The sequence below is a fragment of the Primulina eburnea genome, chromosome 2, assembly GCF_022965805.1.
Source record: "Primulina eburnea isolate SZY01 chromosome 2, ASM2296580v1, whole genome shotgun sequence".
In the NCBI taxonomy this organism is placed as follows: Eukaryota; Viridiplantae; Streptophyta; class Magnoliopsida; order Lamiales; family Gesneriaceae; genus Primulina; species Primulina eburnea.
Window position 1 is genome coordinate 39970023 of NC_133102.1, and position 18772 is coordinate 39988794.

The 18772-nt window shown below is 33.7% G+C and overlaps 3 protein-coding genes across 3 annotated transcripts; 1 reads left to right on the plus strand and 2 right to left on the minus strand.

The window, feature by feature from the left end:
* Positions 1–610: 610 nt before the first annotated feature.
* On the minus strand, positions 611–2989 carry LOC140823161 (probable glucuronoxylan glucuronosyltransferase IRX7). Its single transcript, XM_073184345.1, has 3 exons — positions 1861–2989; positions 1526–1776; positions 611–1426 (listed from the first exon to the last, which is right to left on the minus strand). Exons 1-3 carry the CDS (start codon positions 2464–2466, stop codon positions 976–978), a joined length of 1308 nt encoding a protein of 435 aa, XP_073040446.1. The 5' UTR covers positions 2467–2989; the 3' UTR covers positions 611–975.
* Positions 2990–10669: 7680 nt separating this feature from the next.
* On the plus strand, positions 10670–13528 carry LOC140824697 (SHUGOSHIN 1). Its single transcript, XM_073186242.1, has 9 exons — positions 10670–11129; positions 11227–11264; positions 11354–11462; positions 11634–11657; positions 11734–11802; positions 12372–12410; positions 12523–12610; positions 12770–12830; positions 13015–13528. Exons 1-9 carry the CDS (start codon positions 10965–10967, stop codon positions 13172–13174), a joined length of 753 nt encoding a protein of 250 aa, XP_073042343.1. The 5' UTR covers positions 10670–10964; the 3' UTR covers positions 13175–13528.
* Positions 13529–15223: 1695 nt separating this feature from the next.
* Positions 15224–15835, minus strand: LOC140824297 (secreted RxLR effector protein 161-like). The gene has a single exon (XM_073185898.1). The coding sequence runs from the start codon at positions 15833–15835 to the stop codon at positions 15224–15226; it is 612 nt and encodes a 203-aa protein (XP_073041999.1).
* Between the last annotated feature and the right edge of the window lie 2937 nt (positions 15836–18772).

Sequence of the window (18772 nt, forward strand, 5' to 3'; positions counted from 1 at the left end):
GCTTCGCCATAAAAACAACTGACACATCCGACCTGCTGCCAGCCGTGCCCCTTCTTTATCCGTATTCAAACCCATTAACTACAAAATTCATATCGTCAAAATATACCTTCATCAACTATACATAGCCTTCAACTTGCTATAATAAATTACAAAATGTTAGGATCAATAGAATATGAATATCTCCACTCTGGTATGATATTGTCTACTTTGGATTTTAATTCTCATGATTTTGCTTACCTCATACCAATTGAGTCATTTCATCTTTATAAATTCATGATCTTTCTCTAGATCTTCCAATATGAGACTTTCGTTGCATCCACAAAATTCATTTAATACTTTTTCATCAAATTATTAAAAACATATTTTTAATAAAATTACAAAACTCATTTAATAATTTTTCTTCAAATTATTAGAAACCTATTTTAATAGGAAACACATATACTATATGAGACGAAATCTCATATTCGAGACACACAAGTTAAAACTAAATTGTAAAACCGATGTCTTATAATTCATCTAACAAAAATTTCCATATTTAAAATAAAATATCATATTCGATAATCAATTATAATTAACCCCCAACTCATGTACATATATATATGTATGTATGTATATATATGTATATATGCATCACGTTCCCAATGTTTAGAAACTAAAACGCTGTAATTGGACAAACTTTGGACCATGGGGACTCGCACTGACTCCTCCGCTCTCCTGTATGAAAATATATTATTCTTTTACACATGTACAGATGTACTCTTTTATCAAGGTACAACCAAAAATCGGCCCACCAATCAAAAAATAAAGCAACGAACCACGTCTAGCCATGTCAGCTCCACAATCCCACATGGCCAACAACAAATTACTCGTAGCCCAATTCAATTCACCCCAGCTGTCTCCCACTTTCGAGAATCGGAATATTAGCTGGCAAAGTCTACTCGTCGTGACACGTGGATATCTCTCATTGGCGGAGAACTATTGACTTTTGTGGGACCTGTCGAGTTTCTCGGATAGGGACAACAACACCTGCCACGTGGAATCGTCTCGGACCATTGGATCGCGGAAGAGCAGCGCATTCCTAATCTTTGGGTCCCACAGGTTGCTTTGAATAGCTGTAAGGTTGGTAGCCGCCACGTATTCCAGGATTTTGCCTAGGTTGGCTATGTTGTCCTCCGCTACTGTGAGTGATATCTCCGACCAAGGAACGACGGAGGAGAAGGGCAGCCGGATGCCGTCGGCTATGATGACCGGGACACATCCTAATGCGACGGATTCAACAATCCTCGGACTCCACGGAGCCCAACCCAACGGGCATAGACAAAATGTTGATCGAACAATCTCCGACTGGTAACCGACGAACCTCTGCCGCCGCAAGTAAAACCTCCGGTCATTGCCATACTTCCGCCATATCAGTGTTCGCACCTTCCTGGAAGAAAGGTCCGGCGGGTTAAATCATGTCATTTTACTGTCAACAACATCGCAGCATGAAATGGTTGTTGAGAATGATAAATGAGAAAGTACGTACTTGCTGTAAAAATGGCCGCTAACATTTTTGGGATGGACTTCCATTTTTCCCCTGAAAAACGCAAATATATCGCGTTTCCCAGTCACCGGCGACTTTGACAGCGTGTCTCGTAGGCTTTCCGGCGAAACGTACGGTGGAATCACCACATTCTCCACTTCTTGACATGGGTGCTTGTAGGTCACCCCAAAAGTTTGCAGAATTATAGAATTCTTCAAATATTGAGGCACTCCTTCCACCGTAGCCATGCTCTCCTATTAACATCGGCAAAAAAAAAAAATCAGAAACCAATTCCAAATAAATAATGAAAGATGGTCTTTTCTCAAATTTTATCCAACCATTGTGTGGAAGCAGGAACCAAAATCATGTGAGGCGACGAAAATATGGTCAGAACCAAGGCTGCGGTTCCAAAACGGAAACTGCGACGACAAGAGGCGGACGGCGGAGGCCATTAAGGAACGTGCGTGGCCAATGGCGGGGAATCCATTAATAGAGCTGAAATTGCAGGAAACATAAACAGGGACGAAGAAAAAATCAGCCTCCCAAGGATCCAATGTCCTAACTTCACTACTCATCAACGCCTTATGAATCGCCACCTCCGAAGCAAACAAATGGCTGCTGCACCGTTCGTTTGAAAGCCAGTCGGCATTATAACTCGACGGCAAATCGTAGATATACACCTTCATTCCCTTCAACAAACCCGAAACACCATTAACATGGGTGGTGGTGGTGGAGTAGGCGGACGACTCTTCGACTAAAGCGCGTGAAGCTTTGGAAATGGAAAAAGTGGTTCTTGAAATAGAGGTTGGAGGATCGCCATGTGAAGCTAGAAAAGAAGAGAACAAACAGAAAGAAACGGAAAACCAGATAATCCATTTGAAATATCTGTAAAAGAAGCCTTTCTCTTGGTTTCTGCTGTTTCTTGTGGAGTGTAAAAGCTTCATCCTCACATAGAATCCTCTGCTTCCGATGGGTCTTTGGTTCTCAGAATCGTTCAGCTCTCTCCCTCTCTTAAAAACCTCTCCCCAGGGAGACAGAGGGAGAGATTGAGGAATGGGGTGGTTGAAATAGAGCTTTCCGTATTCGGTATGAAGGCGAATTCGAGATTAAGAAACCAGAGGATGATGAAATATTTGAAATGGGTTTGTTGAGATATCGCTTTTTCTTCAAGAAAAATAATCAGATAAAATCGATGAACGAACCAAAACTTTGGTCTACTCTCCGACGATGATCTGAATGTACAACCAATTTTTCGAATATTTATATCGATCGTGGGTTGGCTAAATTCTGATGTATTCCACGGAAGAAATAAAAAAAAATTGCCGTCTTGAAGAAGTCATGCATTATCATTCGAAGATAGAGAGAGAGAGAGCGACAGAGGTTGCAGAAAGGTCACATGCATGTTAATGGAGCAGAAGAGACATCGGATTTTCCATTGAATTTTTGAGCCTTCGGGCTTCCCACCTTTCTAAAATGACAATTCCATCCTCTTTATTACATATTCATCTTAAAGTTTATTTTACTTTATGAAATATACGTGATATTTCATTTTGTCAAAACCAAATAGATTACATAAAATTTGCAGCATTTGATTCTATGATTTACCTTAAGTCTTTACTTGTTGTTGGTCGTGACTTTCGATCTTTAACTTTTTCGATTATGTAACGGTTAAATTTTATTTTACTATAATCCGAAATCGAACTACCGGAAGTCGTCGTTCTTCTGTATCACAAGCGGGGAGACCACCACCACCTTCAATTTTTTTTTTAAGATTAGAATATTATTGAATTCGATTCTATGATGCATGTTTCTTGAGTGAGTGAAATGTCTATTATTTTTTTAGTTTTTAATGAGATTTTTATATTAAAAAAATTACTTAAATATTTGATAGTCTCGGTTTATGATGGTGAGTGTGATATGTTAACTTTTCGTAATCTTGTTTTACTTTTCAATGATTTTCTTTGAGCTAAAAGTTAAAACCATATATTAAATATTACTGTAACATTGTTCACGACATGTATCTCACTTTTGTATATAAAAATGACTTGACGAATATTTACTTTAGAAAAAATAACATTAGGAAATAGTTAACTACCCTGCTAAACGAGCTTGCCGTGCCTGTTGAGTTGATCATACAATAAGGAAGTCTGTTATGGGACATATTTACATATGTAAGACGAATTGATTCGATTTTTATTTGTAGTGGAAAGAATTTTTTGATATAAAAATACTTATTTTTATATGAGTTTGATCGGATCAGATATTCATATTACAAAATTGATTCATGAGACGATCTCATATGAATTTTTGTGTTATATATTTAATTATTATTATCCCTATTGTGATCACTCATTAATAAATTTATTTAATTGTGTTTTAAGCAAAATGATCCATTTATTTTTCAATTACGAATTTTAATTAATTACAAGATGTCGTGATCCTATGTTCAAAATCAATAAGAAAGTGTTTCAAGACATACCCTAAATTACACAAATGTCTTAACGCAAAAACTTGTGTGAGACGATCTTATGAGTCGTATTTTGTGAGACATATATCTTATTCGTGCCGTCCATGAAAAAATTATTAATTTTTATTCTAAGACTATTACTTTGTATTGTGAATATCGATAGGCTTGACCCGTCTCACAAATAAAGATTCGTAAGACCGTCTCACATGAGATATACTCAATGCTTAATTAGTGCCTTTCTAATTAACTGATTTTTTCTACAATCTAGAATATTCCACGCATGAATAAAGGGACTATTTTTAAAATGTATTTTTGAGATTAAATAAAACTGTAAAATATTTATATTTTGTTCTTGCGATCTTATTTTTGTATGAAATTTAGTTGAACAGATATAATTTTCGAAATTGGGGGACATTATTATTATTATTATTATTATTATTATTATTATTATTATTATTATTATTATTATTATTATTATTATTATTATCTTGAATGCCTTGGATCAAATAATTAATGTTGCTACGTGTATAGATACAGCTACTTTATACCAAGAAATAAATGCTATTTCCGAAGGCGATTAAATGGAATTGCAGCTAGCAAGCTTTTTGGTGGAAACAATTAAGCGAATTTATTTATGCTTGAGAATTCAGAATCCATACCCATGGCTTGATATTTAATTAGAAAATTATAAATTTGGTTATATATATTTTTTTATTTATGATTATGATCATTAATATTATTGAATTTAAATATTTAAACATTATCATTGATCTTGATGCAACGTTAATACATCATACATCATGTCAATATTCACGAAAAACAATAACTAAAAAACTGAAAAAAAAAAAAAAGTACTGGACTAAGAGCATGATTAATTTCAATTCAAGTGTTAATTAAGACCCGTGCACTGACTAATGTATTGCGTATTTTTATAATATTTTTTATAATTCATTTGATTTATATTTAAATAAAGATCAAAATATATTATAAGAAATAGTGAGGAATTACATTGTAATTTTGATATATGAACTTAAAAATAAAAAAATTAAGTAAAATTGAACCTACAATCTGACATTTAAGAAACAAAAACTTTATCTACTAAGTTACATGTTATTTGCATTAAAATTTTAAAATTTTATTAATATATAATTAATAAAAAGATCATGACATCAAAAATTAATTAATCTAAAATCTAAAACTTAATAACATTATTATAGATTAAGTTTTTGGATTATAATTATATTATTTACAAGTAATTAAATTTAAAAATTATATCAATTAACATTAATTAAATATTATCTTAACCCGTCGTTTAAAGGATAAAAATATACTTGAAATGTGTGGAGACCCAATGTTCGATATCGAATGAATGGAGGTACTAAAAGCTGAACCTCTGCAGTTTGCACATGAAAATATGGAAAGCTGCGCACTTGCCAGCCAGTTTCCATGCATTTTGGTCTCGAAAGCTGTGTACCTGAAATAAAAACGCTTCGGGCAATGTTTGCATTCATTTTATGAGTTATTTAAAATTTAAATTCAGAAACACCGTGCATGTGACTTATTTGGAATTTGTAAGTACAATTATTATCTCATTTTTGTCGTGATTACGAACAGGGACGGATCCAGGAATAAGAGTTGGGGTGGGCTTGAACTCAATATGATAAGTTATATATTATTAAAAAAAAAGTACATTATATCGTTCAACGAAGTTGTGCCTTACGTGATTTTAAAACATAAAATTCATCAATAATAGAATTTACATCAATATGTTTAGCTAAATCTCGTTCAATATAGAGTGTCAAACAATCGGCAAGAAAGTCATCCTCCATTTTATTGCGAAGTGCCGTCTTCACATGCTTCATTGCTGAAAAAGCCCGTTCAATAGTGGCGGTAGACACAGATAATGTCAAAACAAGATGAATCAATCTAGTCAACATAACATAAACACTTGACCGTCCACTCTCGGTCAATTGCTGACACAACTCAACAAGTGTAGAAACCTTTAAATTCTGCATCACATCGAGTTTATAAATGTATCAATTCATACTTCAAACAACAATTTCTTGATCTGTGAAATCTCCAGGATAAAACTTCTTCGCAAGCTTGCAAATATCATCACTGTTAAATGAGTCAATGAATTTTTAGGATCTAAAGCTATACTAAGAGAAAGAAGTTTCACCGATGACTCATTGAACCGAGTATTTAACTCCATCAAAATGAAATCTATTGCTGCATTAAAAACATCAAAGTGGTAATGATGTTCTATTGAATAAACCGTCGCTAATTAAAACCGCCGATCCACATTTTTTTTATTTTTTAATAATTTAGCGACGGTTTTAGCAATAACCGTCGCTAATATTTGCAACGGTTTTTGATAAAACTGTCGCCGATCCCCATCGGCGACAGGTTTACTAAAACGTCGCAAAAGTAGCGACGGTTTTCAAACAACCGTCGCTAAAACCGTCGCTAAATAAAAAAAATGGGCTGGGCTACAGCCCAGTATAGCCCTAACGTAGATCCGTCTCTGATTACGAATGACAATCGACTTCCACGTAAATCGTTAATTAACAACGAGATGATTTTATGTGTCAATTTTTGAGACATATATTTTGTTTGAGTCATTGTTTCATTAACGAAGCTTAAAAAAATGCTATTATCTGGTGTAATAATTAACATTTTCATTTCCAAAGAATCACTTATTGGGAATCGACAATGCTTTGCCAGTAGATGCTGGGTATTTATAATATGAAGAGGAGAATAAATTGGGAGTAGGTCTTTTATGAGACATATCCACGAATTTTTATCTTTAAGACGAGTCAATTCTACCGATATTCAAAATAAAAAATAATACTTTTTTCATAGATGACCCAAATAAGATATCCGTCTCACTAATACGACCCGTGAGACCGTCTCACACAAATTTTTGCTTAACTTTTGGGTTGTTTGACAGTGGATGATATGTGGTTTTTCTTGATGAAATTGGGTGAACCAAGATTCGGTGACACAAACGTAATTTTTTTATTATTTCCCACAAACATAAAAATTTAGAAGAATCATCATATTAAAACAAACAATCAAACTATCACATAACATTTTTTTAATCTATAAAAAATGCAACCTTTATGGAAACAGAAAAAGGAAAAGAAATGGACTGATGTAAGTATCAAAGACATATAATGTAGATTATTTACTTTTTGACACAATAATTTGGGGAGAAATTAACGGTTATATATATTTATTAATTATTTCATTTCATTATTTATCTTCCATTTTGTCAAATTTAATCTTATTCTGTTTTTTTATTTATTTATTTTATTTTTAGAGATTCCCATTTGACGTCAATAACGTGATGTAATTTTGCGTAGATCGGCACTCAAGTGACAAAATTGATAAAAAGGAAAAAAGAAAAAAAAAAGAGTAAAACAGATATTATTAAAATCTAATTTTGCCAATATAAAAACCAAAAACTCAATAAATATATAAATATACAGGACTACATCACAATTTTCCTTAATTTTGATTTATTTTACATGTTGATCCAATGACCATCTTATTATTTATTTATTTATAATTTATCCATTTATATTTGGCATCGAAGTGACGTTAATGTTACATCCATATTTATTTATAGAGATTATTGTACAACAATTTTGTCATAAAGTGAGAACTAGTAGCCGCTATCATTCAAAGTATATTAGGTTGGGTAAGCTCCGTCGACTCGCTCGAAAATATTTTAACAAAGTGAATCGAACTTCTGATCAATAATCAATCATTCATATTGATCAAGTGAATTTGGATCTATATCTACACAACCCATGGTTAGCAGCATAGTGGTAATTTAAAACGTTGAAATATAATAGACAATATTAGAATAAAATTTAATAAAAAAATTATTTTGTAAACAACAAAACTTAAATTAATAGTAAGAATTATGGCAAAGAGAATGAAAATTAGTTCAGAATGCTTAATCGTATACTACAGTAGGATACACAATGGTTCTAAGAACGAAAAAATAACTTTGGAATGGATGCTTCAGAATTTTAAATGACTTACAAATCCCCCTATTATATTTTTTGTAAAGTTTTATAACAATGAATTTCAAATTAATCAATTGAATATTTTGAAATACCTCCCTCTTATATCAAACCATTTAATGTTGGGTAAAATCTCAAAAACCATTCCAGTGTTTTTCAAAATTAACCCCTACGCTACCTTTCGGTATATGAAACCCTGGTTAAACGTATCATCGACTTGCAAAAATCAAACTACTCAGATAAATCGCAAAGTGAAAATTCTGTACGATAGACGCACCGAGAAAGTGTTGCTCCAGGGGAAATCAAGATTGATAACCATTGCTCAAACATTAACGTACTCTACTAACTTACTTTTGGATCGAGTCATAAAAACCCAAAGGTGTTTTATAAGCTTTTGTGCACATACATTGACCCTACTGAGAAGGAGTATGAGCTGTGGATGCACATGCTAACACATTATGGTGCATTCATTATATGCATAATATTATTAGTGTATGCGAAAGAGTGAATTGGAAACATGTGATGTTGGCAATTATTATTTGTAGAAACAGATGAAAATTTCGCAAGTTGCAACAGAGAAAGGAAACATGTGGTCGCGTCTCCTCCAAAATACATTCACGTTCTATTCCGAAAATGTATGTGCAAGTTTGAAGAAACAATGGTAGTTGGAGCTTCCTTCTTTTCTGGAGTTTTCTCCGTTATCAAGATGATATGTCGCTCTTGGAGCTATAATTTTCATTAGAGATTGCGATCTGGATTCGGGTGGCCAATTTTTTAATTTTTTTTAAATGTATATGTAAATTTTGTATAATTTTGGAATAATATGATATTAGCCGGATGTATTAATTTAAAATATTAAAAGATTTTAGAGTTTAAAATTCCAGCCTTTGACTCCACTACGGAGGGGGGTTTTTGATGGTGGTCTGTTAGATGATTCATACATATTCATGTTGGTCTTAGATCTTAATTTATTATGAAAAGTAAGAAATCGTGCTGGATATGGCACAGACATTTACTCCAAATGTAAATAAACTATGATGACATCAAAATCAATTAAAATAAAATTATTTTTAAATCCCCACACTCAGAGTAGATTTGTGATAAGTTTTATCGAAAAAATGTGTTTGTAGTCCCTGATTCAAAAAAAAAAAAAGACAAAAGTTTTTGAACTCCATGGCCAACATGTTTTTTTCTCATGAAAATCGATATAAAACATTGAAAATATAGTACTAATATATGATATTTGAATATCAACTGTTTTAGATATGATATTATTATATGATTTTTGAGTGCTCAAATATGTAAAACAAATATGATATTAATGAAATTAAATATACTCTTTTTTTCCCCAGAAATTTAGTTATTGATTGTAGTGGATTTTAATTGTGCAAAAAATTTAACACAATTTAAAATTGTTTTTTTTTTAAATCCAAATATTTCCATCCAAATGGGAGAGAATTTAGGATTTTTTTTCCTCTTATATAATGAGTGTGTCTAATGTGAGATCGTCTCACGGATCTTAATCAGTGAGACAGGTCAACCCTACGGATATTCACAATAAAAGTAATACTCTTACAGTGTGTTTGGCAACCAGGATTTGGGAGGATTTAATGGGATTTGGATTTCAAAATCCTATTTTTACTGTTTGGCAAGACATTCAAAAAAAAAGATTCGGATTTGATTAGGATTTCATGGGATTTATACAAGTATATCCAAATCTCATCAAATTTGATAAGATTTGCTGGGATTTGGATTTTAAAAACATAAAATTATTTTTTTATCCAACACATCATTCTGCACCAAAAATTTCTAAATGGTTCGACTTTTTTTCCTTTTAACTTTTTTTAGAAGTTGAAAGATTCCGTTGAAATTTTATAAGTTTCTTGTGTTATTTACTGATTAATATAATAAAAACTATAGTAATTACCAAAGCCTCTTTTTACGTTTAATAATTAATTTCATGTTAAAGTTTGAAGTTGTTTGATGATTTTTTAATTATTATTTTATGTGCACTATGATGAATAAATAATAATTAATTTTTGAATTTACAAATACAAATAATAGAGAAGAATTATTAATTTCTAAATTTTTTTAGTGATTTATGTTTACATGATTTTCAAGGGTAGTTTAGTAAAATTTTAAAATTCCAAATTCGAATTCTTTTTTCTCCAAACAAGAAATGGATTGTAAATACCATTTTTAAATTTTAAATCAAACACCAAATGGAATTTCAAATATTTGAATTTCCAAATCCAATTCCAAATCCCACGAAATCCTCTCAAATCCTGGTTGCCAAACACACTGTTAGCATAAAAAGTAACATTTTTTCATTGATTACCCAAATAAGATATCCGTCTCACAAATACGACCTGTGAAACCGTCTCACACAAGTTTTTGCCATATAATAAATCAAGTTAATATGAAGTCAGTGGAATTGATTTTGTTAGTTTAATTTTTTTTAATTTAAAAATAACTTGTTTGTGTTTTTGATAAATTATTAGAGTAAAAATGGATCTAGATTCTTGACCAAACCTATTCAAATCTGGTTCGGTTTGTCCCCAACTGTTTAAAGCGAGGCTCGGCGACATAACCCTTTTATCACTGGTTCGGGAAGCCGTTGCATCCAAAGAATTTCAAATTTCATTCGCCCTAAGTTCCAATTGGCCCTTTCCTTTATCACTTTAATTGATTTTTTTTGCTGTTCAAAGATTCCCTTCGTAAAGGATTGAAGCGGATGCGTGGTGGTGCGCGCCCCTGTGCGAATAATCTCTTTGCTAGTCCATTTTCTCCGGGAAATTTCATTTTCTTGTTTGAGTAAAGAAGAACAAACCAAATAACCCAATTCGAATTTTCGAAGAATCCTTTGAGAAATTTTTTCTTCAAAATCCACGAGGTTTCTTCGGATTCCTTTGTAGTAGATATTTATCACAGTTCGGGAAGAATGAAAGGGGATAAAATGGCGAAAAGATCTTCTTTTGGAAATATGATGAGACGGGGGCTTTCAGATATCAGTAATTCTCTGCCACAGCCTAAATCTCCGGTAATCCCTGATAAATTGCCTTCCGATGCAGCTTCCGCTAGTGAATACATAGACAATCTTGTAATGGTATAAAGATTCCATCTTTGTTCAATTTCGTTTATGTTTTTTTTTTTCTTGTCTTATGTTTACTGATTTTCTTTCGTGTTTCATGAACTCTGTACAGGAAAATATGGGCTTGATCAGGCTTATTCAAGAAAAAAAGTACATTCTTCTTCTTTGTGCTGCTCTCCATGAGGGGCTGATTGCATGTTTTTTTTCTTAATTGGCGCAGTTTGAATGTTTGTAAACAGTAAAATTTTAGAGTTGAGCGGGATTGAGCTGCAGAATTTAAAGTCATATCTTCAGAAGATGCAGCTGCAGAATTGGAATCTTGCTCAAGCAAACAGTCAAATGTTAGCGGTCAGTTTCTCATTTGGATTCAATGGGGATGTACTTAAGTGATCGCGAACAAAGGAAAAAAAATCATTTTCATATGTCCTGTTGGCCATTGTTCAAATCTTGCATTTTTCTGTTTGTTTGATTATAATCAGAAGGTCTATCAAATTCTTAGTTTATGTGTTATATGTGCAGGAACTTAACTTGGGCAAAGACAAGGTGAACTAGTTGTTATGATTCCCTGTTTCTGATTTAAAAATTTCATTGGGTCATCATTTTATGTTTCTTGTCGCAGATAAAAGCATTACAGCATGAGCTTTTGTGTAAGGATGCCCTTCTTAAGACGAAGAATTTAGAATTGGCGGTATACTCATTCACGGTTTACATTATTATAATCGAATTGCTTTCTCAATTTCTTCCTACCAATTGTTAATTTGAATGTTGAGTTTGAGATGCTGCTCTGCTTTCCTGTCATCCAATATCTTAGAATGTGTGTTAATTACAATTTCAGTAACTTCATTGGTTAAATAAAGCTTAAAGGTGAGTTATTTAGCGGTTGGACTTGCAAAACTTTGTCGAATGAGGAAACTATTCACTCCTCTGTCACGAGTCCCAGCATTTAACTTAAACAATGTCCAAAGTGGTAGTTAGAGTCACTGAGATCAGAAATTCAGAATCTTTAGGACTTTAAATTTCATTAAATTAGTTTTTAGTGCTTATTTCTTTTGGCCCTTCATCATCCAATCCCCACTAACTTGCATGTGTATCTTTGCAATTTTGATTTTGGGCCAATGTTCTTGGATTTTTAGCTTACATTAGGGGGCATATCAATGATTACTAGTACTTGTGCCAGATAGGTACAATAATTGTTACACTAATTGTTTTGAGGTAGTTGATGTTCATTTCTAGTCTTACAATGGCTGACTTCTGCAGGGGCATGTAGAAACAATTCCTCGAAAGAATGAGTTGCAGGTGTGACACTCGAGCATCTTTTTTCAGTTATCTTTATGTCATTTAGGAGGAATAAACCAACACTTTTTTTCTGCATTAGCACTTATATATACGGGTCACATTTGGTATGTAGGAATCAAAGATGGTCGTTGTAGAAAATGGATTTAACAAGGATAGTGAACTATGCAATGCCAACAGGAGGCGTTCTTCAAGAAGTCTATGTAAGTTCCTTGACCTATCAGCTCCTGAATGAAAATTTCATCCGTGGGAATCCAGGAATTTAGTTGCAATTTTTTGACAATGTACTTTTGGAACGAAAAAATTATTTAGTTCACACTAATATGGCTTGAGGAATCTGTCTAATTAGAGTAAACATGCAGCTTTGGGCAGTTCTGCAGTTTCCACACAATATGCTGAAAAGGAAGGGGTAGCAAGCAAAAGGTTTGATATAATCGTGGCCGACTCATCCTAGCTAACGGTTTTCTGCAGTATCATCAATTGAGGCTAACATGGGAAATACTTAAATTTTTAGGAAATTAATGAACTAAAAAAAAGTTATTATTTTTTCATTTGAAATAACAATTTGCTGTATTCATTGCTGTCTAACATCATCGAGTTTTGGTAGGCGTCGTCTGAGAAGACAATCTGCAAGTTCAAGAATTCAAAACCAAGAACCGTCTGAGAATCTGTTTGAGATTGATGATGGCAAGTTTCAATATCTATACCATCAAATTCTCCAACACGTATTCTCGGATCGTCCTCTTCTTCTGCCAAAAAAGATGTGATTAGTGATAGCAATGAATCAAGAAGATCATTGTTTGGGAGACCTTCGCGTAGAGCTGCTGAAAAGGTTCAATCCTACAAGGAAATCCCTCTCAATGTCAAGATGAGAAGATCAGAATGAGCTATGGTTATTGCTGGAATATAATGCTGGATGGGTCTGTAAACTGGCTCGAAGCTATGTATTTGTAATGTTTTAGGATTTATTGCATTTCATGGATCTGTTTTCTGCGTGAATCAATACTGCTTCTTAAAACTCCACTTAGATTCTTTCTCCACGCCATTATTCTCTCAAGCACTATGAATACACCAGAGCAAGTCCAACGCATCTTAGTGCCAAAACTTTGGGTCCAATAACTTCTTTATAGCTTTAGGCAATCATGCATGAAACTTTTGATTTTGTTCCTATTTGCTAAAGTGTAATCTTAATTCCTTCCAATTTCTTTATACTCTCTACCACTTCCTAGTACATCAACACATCAGATTTAAAGTCAATTTCCTAGCTCCCCTTCTCCTCGATTCCTCTAGACGACACTAGCTCTGCAAGATTGCATCGGTCGCTAACCGAGAATCAAATCTACACGTAGGGTTTATAGATGGTAAGGGGAAGAATACAAAGTTGATTCAACTTCTCTCATGTGTAAACGTATGACTTATGGTGGGATTTACAAAAAAACTGAATGAAATACTATGATTAGTAATAGATTTTTATCCATACGACATATAAAAATCTGTTTGAATATATTTATAAATTACCGCAGCTACCATGATTCATCCACTTTCAAGACTTGAAAATTTTACATATTATATATACGCTTTACAAATATATTGAACATGGGTGCATCATTATTTTTCAAACTATTTTGTCTTGTGATTTACACCTTTTCATTTTATAGAGTCTGGGACCTTCGTCCCCTTCGGAAATAATTGAAGCCCAAAACAATTGCGTGGGGGCTAAAACGCTTGCAGTAATGATGAGTGCTGTTATAATCGTATTAGTTCTCGATGAATCTGTATTTCCTTTTCTTGATTCCTTGGGAAGGTCTTTCTTCGGTCTTTGCTTCCTCTTCTTTGCCTAGCCTCTTCCAGGTAAGGTGCTGCCAATCTGTGCAACTTCTCTTCCCATACTGCTAGTAAAAGGTGTTAGATATTTTCTCATAAATCATGTTTTCACGTATATATAAGCATGATATAATATGCGGAAGCTTAAATCGAGTGTTACCTCCGGCCATTGAAAATATTTTGATTTCTCAGCTTTTCCTCTCGGTTGAAGCCTTCTAAACACTCCAACACTCCTTTAGATGGTGTATTTTCTGTATGAGATTGTGTGTTTAGGGACCTCAATGCCTTCGGTATTTATAGGCACACTCATACCATCACCGAGTGCTTTGGGAGCTCGAGATTCAAATCAAATTTGTATACGCATCTCAATTTTCAAAATTTGAGGCTGCTGTGTACAAATTTTCAACACGTTTATTTTACGATTACGGGTCAAAATTTTATTACATTCTCCACTTGACCCGTATATCTCATTTACCATAGGAGAAAACAAAATACATGAATCATGGCGATAGGTCATCTAAAAGCGATTATTATCTTCCATGTATCACAATGTATTATATCTCTCAAATAACTTAATGAATAAACCATATGTTTATTCGAGGTCCAACTTTATTGATATTTTTCATGATAACTGAATATGTACATAACTGAATATGAAAAATATCATAACTTAATGAGTTTCATTAATTTGTTCTTACAACAAAATTACATAAAAGGACCAAGTCCCATTCTTTCTGTATGATCCTTAAATTTTAATGGTGGCATGCCCTTAGTCAAATGATCTGCAATCATCAATTCAGTGCTAATGTGCTTGATAACCATGGTTTTATCTTTAACACGTTCTCGTATGGCTAAATACTTAATGTCGATGTGCTTGTTTCGACTACCACTTTTGGTATTTTTAGCTATAAAAACAGCAGCTGAATTGTCACAATATATTCTTAATGGCCTAGATATAGAATCCATAATTCTAAGCCCTGAAATGAAACTCTTCAACCATACACCATGTGAGGTTGCCTCAAAACAAGATACGAACTCAGCTTCCATAGTGGAAGTAGCAGTAATGTCTGCTTTGCACTTCTCCAAGATACAGCTCCACCAGCTAGCATGAAAATATATCCTGAAGTGGATTTTCTTGAGTCAATGCAGCCAGCATAGTCTGAATCAGAGTAGCCAATTACTTCCAAATTCTCAGTTCGTCTGAACATAAGCATATAATCTTTGGTTCCTTGAAGGTACCTCATGACTTTCTTTGCAGCTTTCCAATGGTCTAAACCAGGATTACTCTGATATCTTCCCAACATCCCAACAATAAATGCAATGTCAGGTCTAGTGCAAACCTGAGCATACATCAAGTTTCCGACAGCAGAAGCATAAGGAATGTTTTTCATTTGTTCCCGCTCTAGATCATTCTTTGGGCATTGACTCAAATTGAATTTATCGCCTTTCACAACGGATGCTATACTAGGTGAACAATCTTTCATCCGATATCTCTCTAAAACTTTGTTGATATAGGTTTCTTGAGACAGACCTATAATACCTCGAATTTTGTCTCTATGTATCTTAATGCCAATGACATAAGATGCGTCGCCCATATCCTTCATATCAAAGTTTCTAGAAAGGAATTGTTTCACCTCATATAACAGACCCTTATTATTGGTTGCAAGTAATATATCATCCACATATAGAATAAGGAAACAAATCTTGCTCCCACTGACCTTCTGATATATACATTGATCCATGAGGTTCTCAACGAATCCAAATGAAGAGATAACATCATGAAATTTCAAATACCATTAACGGGAAGCTTGTTTCAATCCATATATAGATTTCTTAAGCTTACAAACCAATTGCTCACCATTACTAGAGAAGAATCCTTCAGGTTGTTTCATATAAACCTCTTCTTCTAGTTCTCCATTGAGAAAAGCTGTTTTCACATCCATTTGTTGCAAATCTAAGTCAAAATGTGCAACTAATGCTAGAATGATACGAAGTGAATCTTTTTTAGATACAGGAGAAAAAGTCTCCTTGTAGTCGATTCCTTCATGCTGAGTGAATCCTTTAGCAACAAGTCTTGTCTTATACCTTTCAATGTTGCCTAATGAGTCTTTCTTTGTTTTGAAGACCCATTTACATCCAATGGCTTTTACACCATCAGGCAACTGAACAAGTTCCCAGACTCCATTAACTGCCATAGAATTCATCTCTTCTTTCATAGCATTAAACCATAGTTTTGACTCATTACAACTCATGGCTTGTGAAAACGTTTCAGGATCATTTTCGGCTCCATTTTTAAAGTTCGATTCTTGTAAATACACAACATAATCACTAGATATTGCTGATCTCCTTATTCTAGTAGATCTCCTAAGGTTGTTTGGTTGATCAACAATTTCTTGTTGTTCTTCATTAACAGCTTGATCTACTGGATTTTCATCAGCGATTTGTGGAACTTCAATAACTGGTTGTCTAACACCCATTTGGTCTTGAGAGGTGTGAATAACGACCAATCTGTCATTTGAATAAGAGGGTTGTGCATTAATGTGATCATTCTCAAAAACTATGTCATGATCACTCCTACTAATCAAGTCATTTTCAAGAAATTTTGCATTTCTTGATTCCACAATTCTAGTGTTGTGAGATGGACAATAGAATCTGTACCCTTGGATTTTTCTGCATACCCAATGAAATATCCACTTATAGTTCTTGGGTCCAGTTTCTTTTCATGTGGGTTGTAAACTCTTATTTCTGAAGGACAACCCCAAACGCGTATATGTTGCAAACTCGATTTCCAACCTTTAAATAACTCAAATGGCGTCTTTGAGACAGCCTTAGTTGGAACTCGATTTAATATATACACAGATGTATTAAGAGCTTCAGTCCACAAGGATTTAGGAAGTTTTGAGCTACTTAACATGCTCCTCACCATATCCAATAATGTTCAGTTTCTCCTTTCAATTACACCATTTTGGTCCAGAGAACCAGGCATAGTATATTGGACAAAAATCCCATTTTCTTGGAGAAACTTCGCAAACGGACCAGGTGCTTGTCCATTCTCAGTGTATCTACCATAATATTCTCCACCTCTATCAGTTCTCACGATCTTAATATGTTTTCCACATTGCTTCTCCACTTCAGCCTTAAAAACCTTAAAGGCTTCTAGTGCTTCGTTTTTGTTATGAAACATGTAGCTATACATGTATCGTGAGTAATCATCAATGAAAGAGATGAAGTATTTCGGATTTTGCATGTCCATATCTGGACAACAAATATATGAATTTATGATTTCTAATATTTCTGTACTCCTCTTGGCACTCTTTTTAGACTTATTGGTCTGCTTTCCCTTAATGCAGTCTACACAAGTATCAAAATCAGTAAAATCTAAAGTACCAGGTACTCCATCATTTACTAATCTTTTAATTCTCTCTATGGAGATGTGTCCCAATCTCCTGTGCCACAATATAGAGGAATCTTCATTTATAACACATCTTTTAATACCTCCCTGAACATGCATAGTGGTGTTATTATTTTGTAAAGAAATAGAGAAAAGACCATCAACCATTGTACAATTTCCAATAAGATTTGATTTATAAAAAAAATTTATTGATTTATCCAAAAACTGAAATGAATAACCAAAAGGTACAAGTTTTGAAACTGAAATTAAATTCCTATAAAAACTAGGAACATAAAAGGACTTTTCTAATTTTAAAATATAACAACTATTCAACACTAGGCAGCAAGTCCCAATAGCCTCCACATGCGAAGACATCTTGTTTCTTGAATAGATGCTTCGCTCATTTTCTATTGGCTTCCTTAGGTTTTGCATACTCTGCAAGGTATTTGTAACATGGATTGTAGAACCAAAATCAATCCACCATGTGTTATAAATCATATTAACCATATTAGATTCATAACAGACAAATGAAGTAGGAATACATTTCTTTTCAAGCCAGTCCTTAAATTTATTGCAATCCTTCTTAATGTGTCCCGTCTTTTTACAGAAGAAACACTTGGATTCTTTCTTGATGTCAGGTTGGGGTGGAATTATTCCTTTTCCTTTTCCCTTGACTTTGGCTTGTTTTTTATACTTTCTTTGTGTAGTCATAAAAACATTATCACTCGTTTCCATCAACAGCCTTCCTTTCTCTTGAACACACATGGTCATTAATTCATTAATTGACCATTTATCCTTATGTGTGTTGTAGGAAATTTTGAAGGGTCCATATTGTTGTGGAAGAGTGCATAAAATGTAGTGCACAAGAAAATTTTCAGACATTTCCACTTCTACTGTCTTTAGCCGAGCAGCTATGTCCCGCATTTTCATTATGTGCTCTCGCACACCTCTCACACTGGTGAGCCTTAATGAAGAGAATTCCATAATTAGGGTGCTTGCAAGTGCTTTATCTGAAGACTGAAACTGTTCATCAATAGCCTTCAGTAATTCTTTGACATTATTATGCTGATCGACCGAACCACGCATACCAGCAGAGATTTTGGTCTTTATGAACATTACACATAGTCGATTAGATCGCTCCCATTTTTCA

Bases quoted from the DNA above. Each gene is read 5' to 3' on its own strand.
- LOC140823161 (XM_073184345.1), bottom strand. From the start codon at position 2,466: ATGAAGCTTTTACACTCCACAAGAAACAGCAGAAACCAAGAGAAAGGC. The intron at 1,777-1,860 runs GTTGGATAAAAT...CGATGTTAATAG, and splicing joins GTTCCTGCTTCCACACAATG to GAGAGCATGGCTACGGTGGA. The intron at 1,427-1,525 runs GTACGTACTTTC...CCTTTCTTCCAG, and splicing joins AGCGGCCATTTTTACAGCAA to GAAGGTGCGAACACTGATAT.
- LOC140824297 (XM_073185898.1), bottom strand. From the start codon at position 15,835: ATGAAGGATATGGGCGACGCATCTTATGTCATTGGCATTAAGATACAT.
- LOC140824697 (XM_073186242.1), top strand. From the start codon at position 10,965: ATGAAAGGGGATAAAATGGCGAAAAGATCTTCTTTTGGAAATATGATG. The intron at 11,463-11,633 runs GTCAGTTTCTCA...TTATATGTGCAG, and splicing joins CAAACAGTCAAATGTTAGCG to GAACTTAACTTGGGCAAAGA. The intron at 12,611-12,769 runs GTAAGTTCCTTG...GTAAACATGCAG, and splicing joins GCGTTCTTCAAGAAGTCTAT to CTTTGGGCAGTTCTGCAGTT.